The sequence below is a fragment of the Miscanthus floridulus genome, chromosome 7 (assembly GCF_019320115.1).
Source record: "Miscanthus floridulus cultivar M001 chromosome 7, ASM1932011v1, whole genome shotgun sequence".
NCBI lineage: Eukaryota > Viridiplantae > Streptophyta > Magnoliopsida > Poales > Poaceae > Miscanthus > Miscanthus floridulus.
The window spans coordinates 85,026,796-85,048,028 of record NC_089586.1 but is presented as its reverse complement, the minus strand read 5'-3'; the positions used below and the strand labels follow the sequence as shown (position 1 = coordinate 85,048,028).

Genomic DNA, 21,233 nt, shown 5'->3' with positions numbered 1-21,233 from the left:
ACGGTGAAGGGTAACTAAATGTTGGAGCTTCGACTCATCATCCTCTCCTAGCGACTTACTTGGGAGTTACTATTATCACACAAGCGAGTAAAACAACCATTTGTATTTTAAACATACAAGTGAAAGCTTATCATAACATGCCATGCATACTTATACTTACTAAACACACTTTGCCTATACATCATGTAAAACAAATAGTATAGAAAAACGTATATTAACTCTAATCTAAACACCTAACATATGTGAAAGATTAAATAATTATAACCAAGGAATAAAAAGGTGACACACCAAATATCTCTTTTGGACATGAAAAATTTATGGGTGATACATCTTAACTAAACATAACTACTGCATAAATTTCATAATTTTAGGATAAGCAAATTATTTACTAGCAGTTAATTAAGATTTAAAAGCAATAAATGCATCTGACACAGGATAAATCAATAACTCAGTAAATTAACATCCATTGGATATGAAATTTTTACCACAGGCACAAGCATGCAACAAGTAACCTACCATAAAAATTTCACAGTAATTGAATTCATATAACAGCACATATAAATTTAGCATTAAAAACATAGGCAAATATCTATAGCAAAACTTTTGTACTAAAATATGTCATATTATGTATCTAGTGCATAGATCTAGTTGTATGGAGTGTAACAAAACTAGTTTGGCATTTTTATGATTTTTCTACGATTTACTATGAGTTTTCAAAGTTTCAGCCAAATAAAACATAAAAAAGGAAAAATCATAAAAGACAAACACTTTGCACCGAGGTCCCTAAACTTTTCCTAAATCAACCAGCAGTCTAGCAGTACTATTCATGTGAGTCACGAGATTTACATTGGGAACCCTAGAAAAGCTTCTATTTAAGTGCGAGGTCCTACTCTTCTTCTTCCTCGTCATCACTGAGCAGCCAAGGGCCGCAGCAGGGCCGATTTCTGGCCACGGAGGGCTCGGTGGCGACGATGGACCGGTCGGCTACATGCACGGGGTCTGTGCGCACCCACAGGGGCTTGTGGATGGGTCGGGACAAGACACACGGAAGGCTAGGCCCGAGCGACTGCGGCTGCTGCTGCGATGGCCGACGCCGGGGCTGCTCCGACGGTCGGGTGGTGGCGCAGGGGCATGGCTAGGCCCTAGACGCACATGGGGATGGTCGCGACTCATCCCGCCATGGCCGTAGGGGCACGGCCACAGGCAGCTACGGGGCGGCGGGCGACGGCTGGCAACAGCGGCGCTGCGAGGCGTGGCGGTGGAGGCAGTCTAGCCGGTGATGCACATGGGGCATGGAGGGGAGCGGAGCGAAGGCGGTGGAGAGATCAACTTGGCCTGCGACCGAGTGCAGCGGCAAGGACGATGGTGCTCGAGTTCGGCTCCAAGCTCGGCCATGGTGGGTGCTTGCGTTCTGCTAGCGGGGAGCGAGGAAGTGAGGTGCGCGAGGGGGGCTCGACCTCCACTTGAGCGCGAGTGCAGGGAGCAGGGCAGCGTGGCAAGGACATGAGCAGGGCATGGGCGGCCTAGGCACCCCCGTGCACGATGTGGGTAGCTAGAGCACGGGCGAGGTCAGAGCAGGGCGTGGGCGCGGCAGTGGCCATGTGCCTCTGTTTGACGCCCGATGCAGCGAGTTAGGTCAAGAACTGGGTCCCACGTCCTATACATAAGATCTTCATGAAATTGTAGATTACACCAACATATTTTATAGTTTCAATATAAAATAATTATTTATTTATCCTCTAAAATGCTACCGAGCCATTAAAACAAGGTATGTTTTTTTGGCATTTTTAATTATTTTCTCCATATTTTTTCAACATGAACCCTAAATAACTTTTGTTCGCAAACTCATTTAGAGATGTTTAAGCATAAAATCAAGGTTGGTTGACATCACACATGTTGACTATATTCACAAAGGTGATTTAAACAAACATGTATCGTATCATTTCCTACAAGAGTTTATTACCAAGCATAATAAAATTTATTCATTAGGTTTTATTAAGCCTTAAACTATTGTTAAACAGGTACGTAACATCGGGGTGTTACAACGGTGACCCACTGACGACACCCTAGCAGCAGCAGGGCAGGTTACGATGCGTCAGATGAAACATGTGATCTCCCAAATCCTACTTTTAAAATATCTAGATAAAATACTTGCAACATACATCTGAAGCAGATTAAATACTTGAAACATGCGTGTATAGTCATAGCAACATATGCAACACAGAGATCTACTTTTGCAATATTTGGATGAAACACTTGCTACATGAGTATGAAACATTTGAAACATGTGTATAGAGCCATAGTAACATATGCAACATCGAGATAAAACACTTGAAACCAACGGGGCAGTTCGAACGGACGGACCTCCTGGATAGAGCATTGCCATTTTTAATAAAAACAAATTAAACTCTTGTTTTAAGGAGCTATTTGAAATGGTCTAAGTACCGTGCTAAGGCGACGAAAGGGGAACACTATCTTTCCAAAAGCATACATCACACGGACACAAAAGTCACGAAGGGGGCAGAAAAACAGAACCATTTCAGACTCTCGATAGTCGGTAGATGACCTCATCAGCGTTCATCCATCGCAGCATCGCCTAACTTTGATCAGGGCCATACATCATTCAAGCCATATTGATTTAGCCGCCCAATCGTGCCGGAGAGAGCAGCACATCGTTGATCAGCCTGTCGAGGTTCGCGAGCGACCTCGCCGCCGACCCCGCGGCGGTCCTCTCTCCACTCCGCCGCCCTGCGCGCCATCTCCTTCCCCTTGTCCCCACGCATCGCGTCCCGTATCCTCGCCTGCACGGCCTCCCGCCGCACGTCGTCGCCGACCTCCATCGCCACGCCCCACTCGACGCACTTGTACCGGCAAGTTAGTCTGCTGCTTCCGCGAAGAAGGGCCAGCACAGCATGGGCACCCCGGCGCCGAGGCTCTCCAGCGTCGAGTTCCACCCGCTGTGCGTCAGGAACAGGCCCACCGCCTCGTGCCGCAGCACTGCCTCCTGGTCGCACCAGCTCGCCAGGAGGCCCCTGCCCTCGGTCGCCTCCAGGAACCCCGGCGGCAGCGCCGCGGCCGAGGCGGTGTCGCCCTTGACGACGTCCGGCCGGACGACCCACAGGAAGTCGTGGCCGCTGCTCGCCAGCCCCCACGCGAACTCTGCCAGCTCCTGCCCGCTCATGACCGTCACGCTCCCGAAGTTCACGTACACCACCGACCGCGGCCGGGGCTTCCTGGCGTCCAGCCACGCGAGGCAGGACTGGTCCTCCCGCCACAGGCTGCAGCTCACCAGCGTCGAGGGGGCCCCTGCGGACGACGACCTGCTCCGTGACGGAAGCTAGCGGGCCGATGGTGTATACGGCCGGGATGATGGCGCGCATGGCGTCGAGCGCCGGCTGCTCCAGCTCGTCGAAGGTGTTGATGACGACGGCGGACGCGTACTCCGAGCGTTCCACCTCCTGTAACTGGAAGGTCATCAGCACGTCGTTGGGGTCGGTGGTGCGGAGGAAGGTCGGGAAGTCCTTGAGCCGCATGTGCTTGCTCATGCCGGGCGCCCAGTCCACCGGCGTGTCCATGAACCCGTTCGTCAGCTGCTCTTCGTCTGCGCCACCCAAAAAAGAAATCGCATGGCTTTCGACGGATTGGATAGGGATGCAGAGGGACCAGAGGCAGCAGAGCATACCTTTGAAGGGGATGATGCCCCTGTCGATGAGGAGGCGGAAGTTGCGGTAGCCCATGTAGCCGCAGGCGCTGGCCGTCCAGAAGAGCGCGCACGGCACGCCCACCTCCCTGGCGGCGTCCACGCTGAAGCTCATCAGGTTGTCCGCCACGACGCACGTCACGCCGTCCAGCCCGGCGAGCAGGCTTCGCAGGTGAGGCGGGCAGTTGTGCTTGGTGGCGTGGCTGATGGTCGCCGGGTCCTGCGTGGCGTCGGCGTCGGACTCCGTCAGGCCGTCCGGGATGGTGGCGAAGCGGAACCCCGTGAGGCCCGCGACGGCGGCGGCGCCGCGGGAGCGGACGAGGCGGCGGTGGTTGTACTCGGTGTTGACGAAAGGTGACGCGGAAGCCCCTGGCGTGGAGGATCTTGGCCAGCTTCAGCATCGGCGTGATGTGGCCCTGCGCCGGGAACGGCACGCAGACCGCGTGCGGCTTCTGGCTGGCCGGCAGAGTAGCAGCGCTCATGTTTGCTTTCCTCCTGGCCACAGGCCACCTGGGACAATGGAAGGGATCGAACTGTTCCTTGTTTGTGCAGTATATCTTGACTTGATTGTAGTTTACTGCATAAATTGAGCAGGTGAAGACCGATGAGAAGCAGGCCGACAATTTATCTTGGGCGACCTAATGGCACACACTTTTTGACTAGACTAGAACCTCCCAACTCTTGTTTGATTGCGTCAAGCAAGTGTCAAGCCACCATCCAATTGTAGTGTCCTTTAATCCAACGATAGAACACAGTTATGCGGATCACAAGATAAATTGTCGATCCAGCATAGCGAGCGAGCTCTTCGTGGCTCACGCCGATCCAGCAAGACGAGCCAAAGCCACTACATGAATCAAGCAGCCCTTTACTTTCTTGTACCCTTTGTTATGTATAGTACGCCAACACTTATCAGCTTGTTCAATGGGACTTAGAGCGACTTTGGCTTTACATGAAACTCGCATTTTGTGTTTGACAAAGTTAATATAAAAATATCATATTTATTGAAACCAAATAAGTATAATTTTTTTTTCACTTTTCCTATAGCACAGTCGCCTGAATTTTGTCTCTGTTTCAGGCGATGCCTCCTCCGTTGGATGGAGTTTGCGATCCGTGCGCTGGGATGGTTTCCATTGGGTTCCTGTGCTGTGTTTGGTTCCTATTGGGTCCGGGCGTGATCCACTGCACCCGCTAACACCGAACGGAGCAACGGACCGGCCAAAATTCTCAGTATATACTAGTTTTTATTCCTCGAAAGGCGCGAAAGGAATCGGGGTTTCTCGAGCTCGTCACGGGTGGCGATTTTCCCGTGGTCCTCCCCATCCCACGCCACGGCAGCGCCTTCTGCCGCCCGCGCCGGCATCTCCCTCTCTCCCCTTCCCATCTTCTCGCTCGGAAGCCGCCGCCGCCTTCTCGGTCACTCGGACGAGCGCGTGCCGCGTGTAGGCCTCGCCCGGCCTCGGATTCCGTCGCTCCACGACAAGCACCCCAGCTTCAGATGCCGCGCCCGCGCCTCGCCTCAAGATGCTGCCCGCAAGATGCCGCCCGCGGCTCGCTCGTCTCTGCCATAGCTTGAGGTCAGCAGCTAGCTGCGTTCTGCGCTTGCTTCGTCGAGGTTTGTTGTTTGAAAACCCCCTGTCCCTGTTGATTCGATTTACTTCTCTTTGATTTTGTTAGGGGTTTCGGTTTGGATTGCTTGTAAGAAGTGGATTCGTAGCCAAGTTGAGCAATGGTGCTTGCTCATCTGTTTTTAGTGGTCAGCTCAGATGTTTTTTAAGTTTGGTGTCGATCTGTAGATCTGGTTTTGAAGGATGTGGTTGTTTCTGTAGTTGTTCGCGTTAATTAGGTTTTGGTTGTTTACGATTTCATGGTTTCTAGGTTCGATTTGCCGTGTGTGCCGTGGCTTTTTCGCAGGTAGACAGGCCCGTTTTCGGTATTGCTAAAGGACACTCGCGTGTTTCTGTTGGAGAAAACACGCGATTTGTCCTTCGTCGGATGGGGCATCGACGGCGCGCGCTTGTGCGGTCTGTTTTCCACCCGCTCCGTCGCTGACATGTGGGACCCACTTTACTGTTCAATTTTGGATCGTCGCGCCTGCCGAGAAGTCTCCGCTCCACTCGGTCCACTCCTGTCCATTTCGCTTCCTCTCCCTTTCTCTCCCTCCTCCTTGGCGACGCCGAAGGCGACGGCGACGACGACGGCGTAGGTCTGCTCGGTCTTCTTCCTCGCTTTTTGATTCGGAGGGTGCGTCGCGGCGGAGGTCAGCAGGTAGTACGGCTCCCTCTTCCCTTTATTTTGACCCATTTTGGTTGCGATTTGGTGGTGTGGATCTGGTGATTTCGATTCGATGGGCTCATGTTAGGGTTTGGTGGTGTGTGGATTCAGAGGGTTCATCGCACCGTTGGTGTGGATTAGGGTTTGTTGGATTAGCTGTCATTGTACCATGTATCCAATTGAACAATGGATGGCCATTGCCTTATGTCAGTTTTTTGAAAATTTAGGGCTTCTATTGTTCTGCCAAGCTTGTAGATCTAAAGCAGAGCTTGGTCTGTCTTGCTGTGTTATGTGGGCTACCGTGCACATGGCTGTGTCTGTTCTCTTGAGATGACTGTCTGTTCTTTTGAGCAATTGTAGGTTCTGGTAGGTTATGATTTCAGCCTATGTCAGGGTTTTAAAATTTGTGTTGATTCTGAGGCGGTGAGCTATTGACATGCGTTTGGGCAGTCTAGATTTCGTGATGATTGATTGATTATGTGGTCAGAGCTCCTGATGAGGAAATGGTACTTCAGCATTCCTTTCCCTTGCTTGGAAATGGGTATTTGGTGGGTGACAAGATGTAAAGGGAAATCTCGTGGACCTGATCCATCAATAGTGCTAAACTACCCTGTGCAATCTGTTGTAGTACTTTGTTTTGGTTAGGTCTTGTGTTGATGCATCATTTTCACTCGCGGTGGAACATATTTGTCGCTACATGTTGCTGCTCTTATCGCTTGTCTAGCCTTGATGCTTATTATTTGTAGTCACTAGTACATTCTTTGAGTTTATGGTCTACTGTCACAGCTTTGATATTGGTGTGGTTTTTTCATTAAGTGGTGCAAATGCACAAGCTCTGTTTTTGTTGTTATTCTGTGGCTATGCAGAGTTTAGCTTTGATATGTGATTGCTAATTTTCACTGTTGTGCTTTTCAGTTCCCTGTTGGACGTATCCACCGTCAGCTCTTATTACTTTTGTGGTCATATTCTGTTTCTTTAAGAAGCTTTTGTGTTTGTGTCTGCATGTGTCTGTGTTCTTCATGTGATTGGTTCTTGCATGCAGTAGGCCTCTTCTAAGATAACATAGCTGACAAAATTGCAATGGACCACATGGTGTTTGAGGTTGCACAATTGGATGGAGCAATATTGATTTGTTACAATAACATTTTTTAGTAATTGCATGGAGCTCATCCAGTTTTTACCGTCTCCTGACTTTGGCAAGTACTGCATATATTGGGATCTGTTTTTATAAGTTTGAGCTCACATGCATGGTTTATTTTAGAAATTTGTTTAAGCTCCCACAACTTACTGCATGTTTTGGAGTTTTATGGGCTCCTGGTATTTCAGTCAGTCGTTGTGCACCCTCTTGACATAGGTGATACACATGTGGCACCTGATCGTGGAAGGATTACATGGCTGTGTGTTATTAAGACACAATTTGTTTGATTCTTTGTGGAGTATGGGCATTGGGCAAGGTTGTTGCAACTCTGTCGCCCATTTGCCCCTTTTCCTGCCAGATTGGAATCAGATTGTACTAATCGGCTCAACGACTTTATTTTAGGAGTTGATAGATCAATCAGGGATTTTGACCACTGGTTTGTTTGGTTGACATTGATTTGTTTCTTTGTTAGATCTAATCATGTAGAATGTCAGTGGTCCTAAAACTGATTTTGTGTGCCTTTGTTATGTAATTTTGATAACTGAATTATGTGTTGTACTATACTATTGTACTATCTGCATATTAATAAGAAACCATGAGAGTGCTATGCATTCCGCATTTCAGGACTGAATTTCCTTTGCACAATATATGAAAATTCTATAGGGTGAGCAATACTAGTCCACAAGCAGCATGTCAAGCATCTAGGTGTTCTGGTCAAAATCATGCTCCTGTTCTAGTAATTTCCTTCTTTATATAGAAGTCCTTGTACTAGTAATTTTAGCTTCTTATGCACTTGACATGCTAGGCCCTGACCCCTCATCTGTAGAGAGCTTTGCTAAATTTCAATTCGATTGGTTTTTTACTGCAGCTAGCAATGAGATCATTAACCATTTTTTTGTTATGTAGCCATGGATGATGATGAGTTTCTTTCTGATGGTGAGTCTACAAATGGTGAGAGTGAGGATGATCTTCCTAACAACTCAGAAGAGGAAACCTCTGATCCTTTCAATGATGGCGAGGTACTAAGTTCATTTTGACTTTGTTTTTGTGTGTGCACTTGTGTATTATAATAATTTGATATTTGATATATCTTGTTGCCTTTTTTAGGATCCAAATCCTGAAGATGATAATATTGATACTAGTGAAATGCTGAAAACTTTGAAGCATGTTCAAAAAGCCGTTTGTGGAGTATGTTCTGAAACCTTTGTCTGTTAATATCTGATATATCGTGTTGTGGCTGTTTTAGTTTTGTATTACTCCTGTAGTAGTAGTAGTTTAGGGTCCATGCTAGTTTATTGTTCCTGTATATACTGCATGATTATTATACTGTAGATGATTGAGTGATACTGGTGGCATTGGTCCTTGCCTATTTTTCTTTTCTGTTCTTGAATGCTTGATCTCATCATGCACTTTTGTTCTTGTATAGTGCTATTTGCATTTGAACTGTACCTGATATTTTTGTTTCTATTATGTATTCTCAGTTTGCTAAGTTTGTTGAGAAGAAAGGGAAAGCAAGGGGTTCAGGTGTCCAGACTAGAAAGGTAAATTCAGTAGCATTACGATTGAGCGGATGCATGATGAGCATGATATTTCAGGGAATAGGTTTTGTTCAAAAAACATAGCCAACTAATCAAGTTTTTTGCTAAATTTGTCACCATGTTTAGTGATTCTAGTATCCTAACCAGATTTTCTTTTTTGTTGCATTGTTTTACAGAGTATCAGAACAGTTAGAGGTAGAGGTAAAGGGAAATTGAGTGGCGCTGCAGGTACATCAGAGAGACCAGGAAGTAGGTTTAATAGCAAGTACTTTGGAGAAAAGATAATAGCAAAGTTGGATGAGCGCAAAAAGAAAATTATCAGGCATCATGGCTTTGGAATTTTACTAGGAGTACGATGGTTGCTCAGCACCCAGAGGCTTTGTGCAATGGATAGCAGATCAAGTAGATGTGAGTTGTAGTGACATAGTAGTTGGAGGGAAAGTGATTCCATTGGATCCATTGTCAGTCCATCTCTTTTTAGGGCTTCCAAATGATGGTGAAGATATTAAGGAGAATTATACTGAGTCTACGAAGAGCAACTTCCTTTCAGCAATCAAAGAGCCCTCTTTGCCCATGATCAAGACATTTGGGGACAAGTTGGTAGGAGGCACGTTATCTGATGATGACGTGCTTCGATACTTCATGGTTGTAGCCTTGTCTACATTTCTTTGTGCTAATTCTAGTACTTATCCGAGCCCGTAGTATCTAGGTGCATTGATTGATGTATCTAAGGTGAAAGAATGGAATTGGTCAAAGTTCATCTATGATTGGATGTTTTCTTCCATTACAAACTACAGAAAGAAGCATCGGAGTACAATTGGTGGTTGCAGATACTTTCTAGCTGTAAGTGTGCCTATATTTGTATTTTTTTTCCTTTATTCAGTTGTCCGTTTTTTGGTTATGCAGCATGTTTTAGTGATGCCTTTGAAATCATATGTAGGGTTATTATCTTGATTATATCAACTTTGGAGTACGTAATCAGCTGCCCCTAGATCTGCCAAGAATCCATTGTTGGAAGGGCTCGATGATCAAGACCTTTGCTTCATATGATCGTGTGTCTGGTGACATTTATGGAAAGCGACCGGTGAGTAGTGAACCTGAAAATTCATATTTGTAGTTGTGATGTTGTGTATCCATGAGCTTTATTGATGTATCATGTATCCTTGCTGCATGAGTTTAGATCTTTCTGGAGTTGTATAAATGTTTCTTAGTCTTAGTGCCCTAAGGCTCTTCTGATTCTTACTGTCAGCAAAATGTTGACCTTGTGCTTTCTTAGAAAAAATTCTCTTCTGATTCTGCTAACACAACTTTTCATCTATTTATTGTGGTTTTGCTTGTCCAATATACATTGGTGTTGTATTGTCTAGTATGAAAAAAATCTACCAAAAATCTTGAGTGTTGATCTTAGGTTGCTTACTTGATCAAAGGCATTTATTGCAATCACCAATAATATAAATTACAAGTTACGACCATTGCAATTTTAGTTATAAGCATGTGCAATATGCATGTTAAATCTGTGCAAGTGTCATTCTTGTATTAAGTTCATAGCTCAAGATTGTGATTTCTGTAGCGATGTTGTTGGTCTGACTGTGATTAATTTCAGAGGCTGCCTGTTTAGTTTTTAGAACCAGTGGCTATCTATTTAGTGAAATTTGGTAATACATTGAAGAAGCATGTTTTAGCCAATTATCTTGATGGATTGATAATGTTCTGTAGTCATAGAAGAACAAATCTTTCTGTAACTTTTTCCTTTTTTATATCTTTGTAGTAGTTGCAGGCAGTGTTTCATTTTGTCCTGTGCAGTATTTATTAAGTTTTAGAAGTAATTTATCTGCTGTGTGATATCTCAAAACTTTCTACATCTACTTGTCCTATCCAAATAAAAGCTCTCCTTTACTTCTCTTAGCCAAATAAATGGTCTGAACACCGTACTGAAAGAAAGCTGTGTTGAAATAGAAAATATCTTCTCTAAATTTTATTCTAAAAATCATACATGCATGATGAATCCTGGGGCGTTGGATGGTAATCTAATAGCCCCTAGTTCTCTATGAAGTTTGTGTGGCTGCCCATGCCTTGTTAACATTCTGTTATTGGGTTTTTGTTGACTTCTAATGCACATCTAGAGTTGTATTAGCTATAAGGGTTTTTTGAGATCACTGGTTGAGTTGATTTTATGTAGGTGAAATCCATCGATGACACATGCTATGCTGAAGAGTATCTACCGGAAGAGGCTTGTGCTCTTTTTAGGAGAACTTTGGATAGACGTTGTGATTTCATCAGGACAAATGTATGTGTCTTTGTGCAATCCTTTGATTTGATCATTTCATTACTCTTGTATAATGAAATTTACATGATTCATATGTTACTATTAACTTGGCATTACAGGACATGGATAACATGTGCAATATTTTTGAAAACCACCATACAAGACTAGGCTTTAGGAGCCCGGGCACACTTGTTGCTAAGATGTTTATGTACATGCATAGGACTCATGTAATTAATCGTGGTGGTGATGCTTCTGATGAGGCTGAGGGTTCTGCTGCTAGAGTGCCCCCTCCAAGACATGATGATGGTGATGATGGAGTTGTTGATGGTATCCCTGCTGAATATGAAGCTCCTCTTCCTTCTCCAGCACATCATAATGGTGATGATGATGCTGTCCGTGCTGAATATGAAGCCCCACTGCCTTCTCCAGGACATTTTGTTGTGCAAGATGATGTCTTTGATGCGGGAATGGCTGGTGATACAAGTAAAACAGCTATGAAAGAAGTGGATGGTGCTGCTACTGCTGCAAATAATACCATTATTGAAGATGTGCATCCTACAGTTGCTTGCTCCTACTGAAACAAATGAAGAAGAATGCTCTGTGACTGATAAAATTGAATCTGATGGATTATACGATGGATCTGGTGGTGAGAATTGTCGTGCTTCTCAGTCAACTGAAATTATTCCTTCCAAAGACTCATCAGCTGAAGGTACATGGAATGTTGTGTAACATTTATTTCTGCATTTAGTTGATTTGTTTGTATGTGTGTTCATAATCTTATGATTATTTTCAGGTTCAGCTATAAGTAAAAGGAAGAGGAAAAGATGTGCATCACAATATTCGAGCGCCAATAGTGTAGCGTCTAGGACTCGACTCTCTCAACGTCTTGGCAAGTCCCCTCTGAGTCACATAAAAGATCATAATGCTGAGGTGAATGTTCCTATTTATCATTTTATTTGTCTTCAGTTGTGTATTTTCTAAATTGTTGGGTCACTTTTGTCTTTTTAGGCAACTGTGCCGGATCAAACTGGAAATGGATGTAACAAGGATAATACTGTAGTTATTGAGGAAGACCAAGTGTTAACTACTAATGTTGCAACTAAACGTCAAAAGCTCCATCTAAAAGTGAGTTTTGCATTATTTGGTTCTTGTTTTTATATGCTTTTGTAGCTGTTCTGCTATTCCATGATCAGATAGGCATAGGTTCCAGCATATTTTTGCTGTTAGTAATATACACTACTAGGTATTGATGTAGTAAATGAAATACCCTACTGAATAGACTTGTTTCATTCTGTTCTCTATTGTTTAGGAAGGCGAAGCAACTATTGCATATACTGCTTCCCCCTTGGTTCCTACTGTTCATGAAGGCGAGACAACTTATGCGGCCGCTGCTATCTCCTTGGTTGGTACAGTTGAGAGGGCCCCAGGTTTGTCCCGCTGATGAAAAAAAATGCTTTACGAAATCTAAGATATATGAATTGGGCTCATGTTTGAGCATGGTCTCTATGTAGGACAAACAGGAGAAGCACCGAGTCTAAGGAATGCTATTGGTTCTCTGAGTGGTCTTGGTCCTTGTGGAGTGGAGAATGCTCAAGCTGGTTCTAGAGCTGACTTGGATGAAAATGCAGTTTCTGCTCAAGATCTTAATGGTTAGTCCCTATTTTTTATGTTGCATTCTCTTTATCAGTAAATTGCACCTTTGTAATTCTGCAATTGTAGTATTTGAATTGTGCAATATGACTTTTTTATTTCATTTAAGTTTCAGCCTTCTTTATTGTCTTATATTTTTTTTGCTGGAAAAGCACCTAGTCAAGGAACCTTGTCTGAAGACGAAGACTCCATTCTTTCGTAGCCCTAGTGTACCTTCGTTCAGAATGTTTGAAGAACTAGATGACTTAGGAAATTATGTTGCAGATCCTAACTTGAGGCGCCCTGTTGGTACAACTTGTGATACATCTTGTCCTCTTGATAGAGCGTTGTCTATGGTACATGTCCTCTTCCATCTTGTTTATTCTTCCCATGCTAAGTCATTATATATTATGTATATGAAATTTTATTTATTCTTTGTTGCTGCAGTTGAGTAGAGTTTCTACTTCAGGTCAGAAAGTTGGTGCTAATATCTCCCATGGAGGTGTCCCTGGAAATGTATGTTGTTTTGTTTCTGTAGATGCCAAGTAGTTTTTGATGTACAAGGAATGTTTTCCCACCTGATTTAGTTTCATTTTTTCATAGGTTGAAACCAAAAGCAACTTGAACTTGAAATCTAGGTCTGCATCTAAAGAATGGGTTTTTGTTGATAAGCCGACGTCTCCTAGAGGTGGTAATGTGAGCAATGAGGAGACCATTGGCACTGGAAATGCTGGGACTAAGATAAATGGGAATGTTGAAAATGTAATCCTCCCTATTGCATTATATCGATTTTGTATTGTGATGTAACTTTTGATCTCTCTGGTCTTATTTCTGTATTTATTGTTGTTTTAGGACGTTATCCGTATGGAGTCTTTACCTTTAACTGAATATTCTGAGATCGAAGAAGATCCAAGTCAACCTATTCCTCTTGCTGCAGTCAGTCCTTATGGAGATCCTATAAAAATTGTAAATAGGCGTACCTAATCTTATCATTCTGGAAAGTTTGTGGTGGGAGATAATGTGATGGTGCCTGCTTCCTTTTGCTTTATCTTTTTTGGAGACATGGTAGTAGAAGGGGAAGTAGTTAGTACAATGCTACATGGTAGCAGTTGGGGCTGCTTTTGGATCATGTAATAGCTTGTATAAGTAGTTGTAGTAATGTTCATACTCTTGCGAACCAGTACTAGTGTTGTATATATATTTGGAGTAAATGCCCCCTTCTTTTTTCTTTGTAAGTGTATCGTATTGTGTTTGTGTGATTTTTTGTGATGCAGTTTTAGGATATATTGAAATTATTAGATCCTTGCTCTAACACTATTAGTTTTTCCATTTTTCGAACAATTTTATGTGTTCCTTGTTGTATGTTTTGCAGACACCTATTCAATCACGTCTTCCATCCCATCGTGAAAAGTCTGTGGTTGGTGGGCCTTGCTTGTCTGCAAAGTCTAGTTGGCAGCAATGGATTTGTATTGAACTCTGAGTCGTCCAGTGAAGCTGTTTGGCAGTCTTCGAGTTCAAAGGTTGCTATTCATCAGTCCTAGACGGCTTGCGAAGCCCAGCATGTACAAGATCAGCCCTTTTATCATCCCTCAATCCAAGATTAGTGTGTCCAAACTTGAATCTGATGTGTATGAAGCTATTTTGAAGATGGGAGAAAGCAGCGAACACTTGAAGTAAGTTTGAAATTTACACAATTTTCCCATTCTTAGCCTTGTGCAGCACCATGTGTTAATACTTGTACCAATTCACTGTGAATTGTTTTGTTTTTGTGTTTGCAGTCTAAAAGTGGTGGATTATGGGTTTGTTGTTGTCTTGTTGAGTGCACTTTCATCTTCTCTTCGGCCTGGCGGAAAGGTCAACCATTTTGTAGTGAACGCATTTTGCAAGCTGCTGTTCCTTAGAAAACACCCCAGGGATTCTAGAAAGCATTACTTCTTCTCTAAAGTTGGGGTTAGTAGTCGTTGATGTATTCTTTGTAAACTATATGTTTGCGCTATATGGAAATAATATCGGTCAATTTGTTATTATAGGATTATCTTATTGGAAATCATGGTCGTGATGATGAGAAGGAGAAGGAGCTATTTGAGACTGCTGTGAGATGCTTTAAGGGTGCTCATCGTGCTAGGCCTTTAACATCCAGCGACTATGTGCGTAACATATCTTCTCTATTGTTTGAAAAAGAGTACTAGCATAAATGTTGTGTTCTAGTCCTACTATGTGATGTTACTAATAATCACAATGTTTGTTATTTTGTCAGCTCTATTTTCCAATACTCTTCCATGATCGGTGGTATGTTGTTGTACTGTATTTTAGCCTGAGATGGTGTATAATCTTGGATTCATGCACAGTGTGCTTTGGAGTAGACTCAGCTTTCCACAAAGCTGTGAAAGATGAATTTGTAAGTATCAGTTTGTATTTGTATATGCACCATTTGTCTATTTTTCAGTATTGCAGTGGCAGTTTTTCCCATTATTTTCAGTGCTACAGTAGTTTACTATATCCTTCATCGAAACAAATATTATTTTGCATGGTGTAGTCATTTTCTTTTTGCCTGATTTGTAGCTAGAAAACTTGGCCACCGTCTGGAAACAAGTTGTTAATATCGAACTATGGCTTACATGCATTCCATGTCTTCTTTGGAACTGTACCCCAGCAATCTGATAAGTATGTGATTGAAATGTAGTCCTTTGATTTATATAGATCATGTGGATTTTGTTTGTGCTTATAGTCCCATTGTTTCCTGTTTTTCCCTTTTTGTTTTTCTTTTTTCAGCATAATCAATGATAGTGGTGTGTATGCTATAAAGAATCTAGAGCATTTTGAAGTCCATCTGAATATGTTGGAGAAGTACACCGAAGATGATATTAGTCAACTTCGCATCAAACTTGTTAATGACATGGTTTTCAATGAATACAATAGTGCATATGATGGTACATGCAAAGTGAAGGAGGTAATATTAGTTCCAACAGTCACTTTGTTTATTATAACTTCATGTTTTTGAATCTGATTGTTTGTTTCTATTTTTTTCTTTCTCAGGTCTCTGGCAATTTGAATCAGGGAGCTTGATTTGAGGCTTGTCTCTAGATCTTGCGTTTAGGTCAATATAGGGTGTAGGTTCTTGCTATGAGTGCATGCCACTTTGTAAAGAAGTAGCTAGTTTGGTGAGAGCATTTGATGCTAAAGTGGTTGTAAATTTTAATATACATTGAAGAGGCTAAAGTAAACAAGATGATAATATTCTGTTGGATTGCTGATGTTAACTCTTTTGTACCCATTATTCTAGCTTTATGGTTTTCTCTATAAGTGTTTTTTGTTGTGTACTACTAACCTTTTATAGGGAAGACAAGGAGAAGTTTGAGGGTTGTGCATGTTCCTCTTGTCTTCTTGTTTATAGATAGTTCAATTGGGTCTTTGTTATATTATTATGAGTTTGATTTTGTTCTTACAGACCAAGATGTTGAAGTATGACTTTTATGCATGGATACTAGAAGCACCATGAGGGTACGCGGTCAGTTAAAGTCCAACCAAGCATCTTATTGAGATCCTTTGTCCTCAGTACCATGGCAACAGGTGAGTTTTGCATTTTTTAAATTTAGTCTGTGTAGCACTTGCTTTTTAACTCATTGATAGTTGTTGAATTGATCATATGATGACAATATGAGTCGCCTTGTTATATGTTTCTTGTGATTTCTTTGTTATTTGTGATTGTGCTTACCCTCACCAAGTTTTTATCCTTGTCCTTCCATAGAAAGAAATTGTCCTTTGTGATTTGTGCTAACACACCTTGTCTTATGTTTGTTGTGTTTTGTGTCAGCCCACACCAAGTTTTTATCATTATCCTTCCATAGAAAGAAATTGTCCTTTGTGCTCTGTCCTATGTGATCTGTGTTTGTGTTAGATGAAGGTTTGTCGGAGGTAGGCCAAGATGTGGGGGCTGTTCCATCTGTATATTCTGTGCAACCATTTCTTGCATATTGATTATGTATGCAACCATGCTTTTCTTGATTGGGGGCATGTGTTAACACTGGATTTTGGTCGATTCTGGAAGATGACAGGTAGACCCACATGCGGGAAGAAGGGTGTTCGGCAAACAACACAAGCGGTTGGCTAAATGCTTGTGCGGTCCGTTACTCTGGAAGGCGGTAACTCCATTCGGGAAAAACAGAAGATGGCAAGCAAGACCGATCGGAAAGATGAGAGTTGTATTAATAAAGGAATCTATAAGTTTAGGGTAAGGAATCGTAAGTTTCCAAGTTTGTTTAGAAGTTCCTTTGTAAATCGTAGTCCTTAAGGACTCACATTTTGTCTAGGGTATAAATATTGACCCTTGACCATTGTAATAAGGGTACACAACCAAATCAATACAACCGGCCCCGTGCCAACTTTTGAGTCCTTTTGTCGTGTCGTCGAGTTCTTTGAGAGGAATCATCGATCCGTCGACCTCCGTAAGTTCCGACAACCTTGTTATCATGTTTAGTATCATGCGGTGGATTTAGACGTGATGCAAGTAGTCTTGTTTGTTTTCAATGGTCGTGCGGCGGATCTTTGCTTGACAATCAAGAAGTCTTCGCTTATGCTTTGTTTATGAGTAAATACCGTGCGGCAGGCGTTTGCTCAATATGCTTAGTAAAAGCGAGATAGTTATCGGCTCTATATTAGATCTGGCAAATCTAAATAGATTCATTAAGTTATCCAGTGTTGCATGTTTTAAACCTTTCATATATTTGTAACACACTTCTGCCCAATCTAGATTGATATTGTTCGGCCTTATCTCTCTTGTGGTTTTATTCGTGCTTCAATGATCATTGCTAAATAGATAACATGCTCATAATGGCTGAATTGCTTTAATCTAGATTGTCACATGTTGCGGGTTCATGCATGTTAATCACGTTTAAGCTCTAACGAAACTAGGTGTCGTGCGGCAGATGCAGGTTTTGGTTTAGTTTAATCGTTTTTATTTGTACGTTCCTTCTTCGTGGACCCCAATTCGGCTGGATTGCCAAGCTTGGTTATGCATTAACTCATAATTAATTTCACTTGTTCAAACATGTCTTCCCATGCACATGCATTCGGCAATTAGGTCTTTACGTGCATTCACCTTATGGTTAGCCGAATGGTTTATGAACTTGTTGGCAGACAGCTCTCTATAGCCGTATGTCGTTGTAAGTGGCTTCAGGGCCGTATATGTGGAACTATCCGGTATTACCCGACATGTTCCGGTTTGACATTTAATTGTTTTATCCCTTGTTAGTTTTCAGCTCAAACTGACTGGCACGCTTCCGGATCACGAAACACCCGGGAACCCGATTGAAGCTACGCTTTTCGGCTTGCTGTGTGTGAGGCACAGTGCGTCACATTTTGTGTCAACACACTTTTTGGCACGCCCGGTGGGACTACCTGTTAGTTCAAGATGGCGTCTGAGATCAACAATGATCATGTTCTGGATGTAAGCATGGCAGAATTGCCAGATAATTACAAGGATTTAGTGCTACAAGCATGTGAGCAATACCAACGGAAATGCTTGATGTCTTTTTCCAAAAACAAGAGCAATAAAGTGTTTCAAAAGCAGTCAATGCCAAGGGTTCTTCTTCCGCATCAAACTGATTACACTGAAGAGGAGGATGCTCAGAAGATGGCAGCCCTAGTTTATAAAGCTATGGGAGAAACCATGACAAACCATCACACAGCTTTCCTGAATACCTTTCGAGCAATCATGATCAGTACTTTTGGTCCAATGGTTGATAAATATTTCGAAGAAAATGTTGGACCACTCAGTGGGCCGACGCTTTTCAATGTTCCAAAGCATCAAGAGAAGCCTGTTGGAAAAGAAGTAGCGTCGCCTTCAAATATAGGTGGATTGACTCACATTGAAAAGCAATCACATCCCACCTATGGTCAGGTGACATTTGGTACCACAGGAGAAGTGCCACCTTCAGCTTATAGAGTTTCTCCAGCATCAAACAGATTACAGAAGAATATGTATGGAGATGGATATCAAGAATTTACTGATTACAGTGCTATCAATGCTGTGCCGAATCCAGGGTATAGAAGTGTTTCAGGATTGCCTTCTGGAATGCAAGTACAAGGAAATCAGGATCCAGGCATTGATGTTTTGATGCACAGGATGGCTGATATGATGCAAAATCAGTTCGGCTTGAAGCCAAAGAATCAATCCTATTCATACAAGTCTCCTTATCCAGAATGGTACAACAGAGTAGCATTACCTCCAAGGGTGAAGCCTCCAACAGATTTAACCAAGTTTTCTGGTCAAGATGATACTAGTACCATAGAGCACGTCAGTCGGTACTTAATGCAGCTTGGAGAAGCTGCTTCAGATGAAGCTTGGAGGATTTGATATTTTCCTTTGTCTCCTACAGGACCAGCTTTCACATGGTTCACGTCTCTACCAGCTCATTCCATTGGTACGTGGGCAGAATTAGAGCAGAAGTTTCATTCATATTTCTATATGGGTACCAATGAGAAGAAGTTGGTTGATCTCATGAGTCTGAGGATGAGAACAAATGAGACACCATTGGAGTATCTTCGCAGATTTAGGGAGACCAAGAATATGTGTTATTCTCTAAATTTACCAGATGATCAACTACCTGGAATAGCTATAGCAGGAATGTTGCCGAATATCAGGAAGAAGTTGTTCGGTTTAGAGTTTGATGATCTTGGCCAACTTGCACAGCGTTTAGCAGCTATGAGTAATCAAGCCCAAGGATTCAGGAGAGATAATCGCTTTCAGAAAAACAATGCCACTAATGAGGTGTATCAAGGCTTTTTGGATGAAGCGACTGAGTATATTAATGAAGATGAAATAGCTGCAGCTGAGTTAAATTGGGCAAAGGAACCCACTCAAGTTAGTCAACGTTGGTTGAAACAACAAAAGGGAACCTATGATTTTGATGTTACTAAAGCAGACAGACTTTTTGCATTGTTGATAAAGGAAGGACGCATCAAGCTGCCAGAAGGACATCCTATGCTACGTCCTGAAGGAGTGAAAGACAAAAAGTATTGTGGTTTCCATAACACTAATTCTCACTCTATCAATGATTGCCGAGTGTTCAGGATACGAATCCAGAAAGCTATCCAAGAGGGACATTTGAGGTTTGATGGCAAGATGAAAATTGATGATCAGCCTTTTCCACAAAATATGATTTCTTTCTCTGTGAATATGGTCTCTGCCAATGATCTCAAAGGTAAAGGCAAGGTAAAGGTGTTGACTTCTGATAGAGCAAAGGAAAGTGGTACTGTTGACCCGGATCGGCAAGTCACCAGTAGAGAGCTGCAGCAACGAGTTCGGTTTCAGAATAGCCGAACCGAGAAAGGTCAAACTTCTAAACCCAGAGTTACATCACGTATTTTACTAAACAAGTGGCAGAGAGAACAAGAGAAGGAATACTGTAAGAAGCAATGGTTTTTGGAAGAGAGCCGGAGGTATGAGGAAGAGGTATACCGAAGGGAGCAAGAAGAATACATAACAGAACAGGAGCAGTCTCATTGGGGTTGTTCGTTCTTTAGGCATTGTTGGAATGAAGGTTTGAGGTTGCCTGCAAGAAATAATTGTCCGGAGTGTAGTACTCAGTACTCCGAGTATAGGCAATCTCGAGTCAACCGCCGTACCGTCTACGAAAGACTTGGAACGAAGGTTCCTGAAGATGATCGGCGCCTAAAAATAGATGATTTTAAGAATCAGCAAAGGAAAAGATTTGCAGGTCAAGGTTGGATACATGATAAAATGCATGATGAAGAAGCTGATTCCTATAGGTACATATGGCAAAAAGGACAGTGGTGTCCTCCAGGCCTGAGGAAAAGTTAGAAAAGAAGAGTGCAACGGTTGAGGAATAGGGAGTTGGAACTGGAAGTTACCGAAACAAAGCAGATATGGCGTCCTAAAAAGAAGCCTGATGGATGTGGTCCTTCGGCTAATGCTTGCATGGCTTTCTTCCTCCCATCAGAGTTTATAGCTCCCGAAAGCCAAGATGTCCAAGAAGAGGTGTACTCTGATTTTGATGAAAGTGAATGTCAGGATTTGATGGCCCAGCTTGTATTAACACAGCAAGCTGTTTTTGACAAACCAATCAAGAATCGTCACTTGAGACCACTCTATTTAAAAGGATATGTCAACGGCAAGCCTTTGACCAAGATGTTTGTTGATGGAGGGGCTGCTATCAATATCATGCCTTATACTACCTTCAGGAAACTTGGGATGACTAATGAAGAATTGTTGAAAACTGACATGGTGCTTAGGGACTTTGCTGGCAATCCTTCTGATACCCGAGGTGCTATCCATGTCGAGTTGACTATTGGGTCAAAAACTCTGATTACCACCTTTTTTGTCATTGATGGCAAGGGGCATATAGTCTACTCTTGGGCAGAGATTGGATCCATGCTAATTGTTGCATTCCTTCAACCATGCATCAAATTCTCATTCAATGGATTGGAGATGATGTTGAAATTGTACATGCTGATGATTCGGTAAGTGTTGCTGCCACAGAGTCTACCTACTGGGAATATGAAGGCGTTGATTGTTTCTCCGGAAAAGTGTCGAAAGAAGGTCCTGTAAATGTTTTCAGCGAAGGCCAACAGCCGATCCAAGCAGTCGGCTCTCATAGTAATTTTTAATGGGAAATCCTGTCGATGGCAACAAAGGAAAGTTGGGACGTGGTTTTATGTCGGCCGATAAAT

The 21,233-nt window shown here is 42.8% G+C and overlaps 3 protein-coding genes, 2 long non-coding RNA genes and 1 pseudogene across 6 annotated transcripts; 5 read left to right on the top strand and 1 right to left on the bottom strand.

Annotated features, from left to right (window-relative positions):
• Positions 1-2,299: 2,299 nt before the first annotated feature.
• On the bottom strand, positions 2,300-4,633 carry LOC136463646 (7-deoxyloganetin glucosyltransferase-like; annotated as a pseudogene).
• A 3,370-nt stretch (positions 4,634-8,003) lies between these two features.
• LOC136465783 (uncharacterized) lies at positions 8,004-9,349 on the top strand. Its single transcript, XM_066464387.1, has 5 exons — positions 8,004-8,128; positions 8,217-8,297; positions 8,591-8,650; positions 8,824-9,055; positions 9,129-9,349. Exons 1-5 carry the CDS (start codon positions 8,018-8,020, stop codon positions 9,347-9,349), a joined length of 705 nt encoding a protein of 234 aa, XP_066320484.1. The 5' UTR covers positions 8,004-8,017.
• LOC136463644 (uncharacterized) lies at positions 9,266-11,496 on the top strand. The gene is made up of 4 exons (XM_066462617.1): positions 9,266-9,490; positions 9,588-9,731; positions 10,827-10,934; positions 11,033-11,496. The coding sequence occupies exons 1-4, from the start codon at positions 9,419-9,421 to the stop codon at positions 11,489-11,491; spliced, it is 783 nt and encodes a 260-aa protein (XP_066318714.1). The 5' UTR covers positions 9,266-9,418; the 3' UTR covers positions 11,492-11,496.
• LOC136463645 (uncharacterized) lies at positions 11,491-12,556 on the top strand. Of its 2 annotated transcripts, XR_010761053.1 has the most exons (4): positions 11,491-11,622; positions 11,707-11,843; positions 11,922-12,038; positions 12,223-12,556. It is a non-coding gene; the product is annotated as an uncharacterized lncRNA (long non-coding RNA). The 2 variants fall into 2 exon arrangements; XR_010761052.1 differs by lacking the exon at positions 12,223-12,556 and having other exon boundaries at positions 11,922-12,052.
• Positions 12,557-12,787: 231 nt separating this feature from the next.
• Positions 12,788-13,642, top strand: LOC136465782 (uncharacterized). The gene is made up of 4 exons (XM_066464386.1): positions 12,788-12,898; positions 12,990-13,058; positions 13,146-13,304; positions 13,395-13,642. Exons 1-4 carry the CDS (start codon positions 12,788-12,790, stop codon positions 13,524-13,526), a joined length of 471 nt encoding a protein of 156 aa, XP_066320483.1. The 3' UTR covers positions 13,527-13,642.
• Positions 13,643-14,181: 539 nt separating this feature from the next.
• On the top strand, positions 14,182-14,664 carry LOC136464949 (uncharacterized). Its single transcript, XR_010761308.1, has 3 exons — positions 14,182-14,215; positions 14,321-14,492; positions 14,573-14,664. It is a non-coding gene; the product is annotated as an uncharacterized lncRNA (long non-coding RNA).
• Positions 14,665-21,233: the final 6,569 nt, after the last annotated feature.

Bases quoted from the DNA above. Each gene is read 5' to 3' on its own strand.
- LOC136465782 (XM_066464386.1), top strand. From the start codon at position 12,788: ATGTTTGAAGAACTAGATGACTTAGGAAATTATGTTGCAGATCCTAAC. The intron at 13,059-13,145 runs GTATGTTGTTTT...ATTTTTTCATAG, and splicing joins ATGGAGGTGTCCCTGGAAAT to GTTGAAACCAAAAGCAACTT. The intron at 13,305-13,394 runs GTAATCCTCCCT...TTGTTGTTTTAG, and splicing joins TAAATGGGAATGTTGAAAAT to GACGTTATCCGTATGGAGTC.
- LOC136463644 (XM_066462617.1), top strand. From the start codon at position 9,419: ATGTTTTCTTCCATTACAAACTACAGAAAGAAGCATCGGAGTACAATT. The intron at 9,491-9,587 runs GTAAGTGTGCCT...AATCATATGTAG, and splicing joins GTTGCAGATACTTTCTAGCT to GGTTATTATCTTGATTATAT. The intron at 9,732-10,826 runs GTGAGTAGTGAA...GATTTTATGTAG, and splicing joins ACATTTATGGAAAGCGACCG to GTGAAATCCATCGATGACAC.
- LOC136465783 (XM_066464387.1), top strand. From the start codon at position 8,018: ATGGATGATGATGAGTTTCTTTCTGATGGTGAGTCTACAAATGGTGAG. The intron at 8,129-8,216 runs GTACTAAGTTCA...TGCCTTTTTTAG, and splicing joins ATCCTTTCAATGATGGCGAG to GATCCAAATCCTGAAGATGA. The intron at 8,298-8,590 runs GTATGTTCTGAA...ATGTATTCTCAG, and splicing joins TTCAAAAAGCCGTTTGTGGA to TTTGCTAAGTTTGTTGAGAA.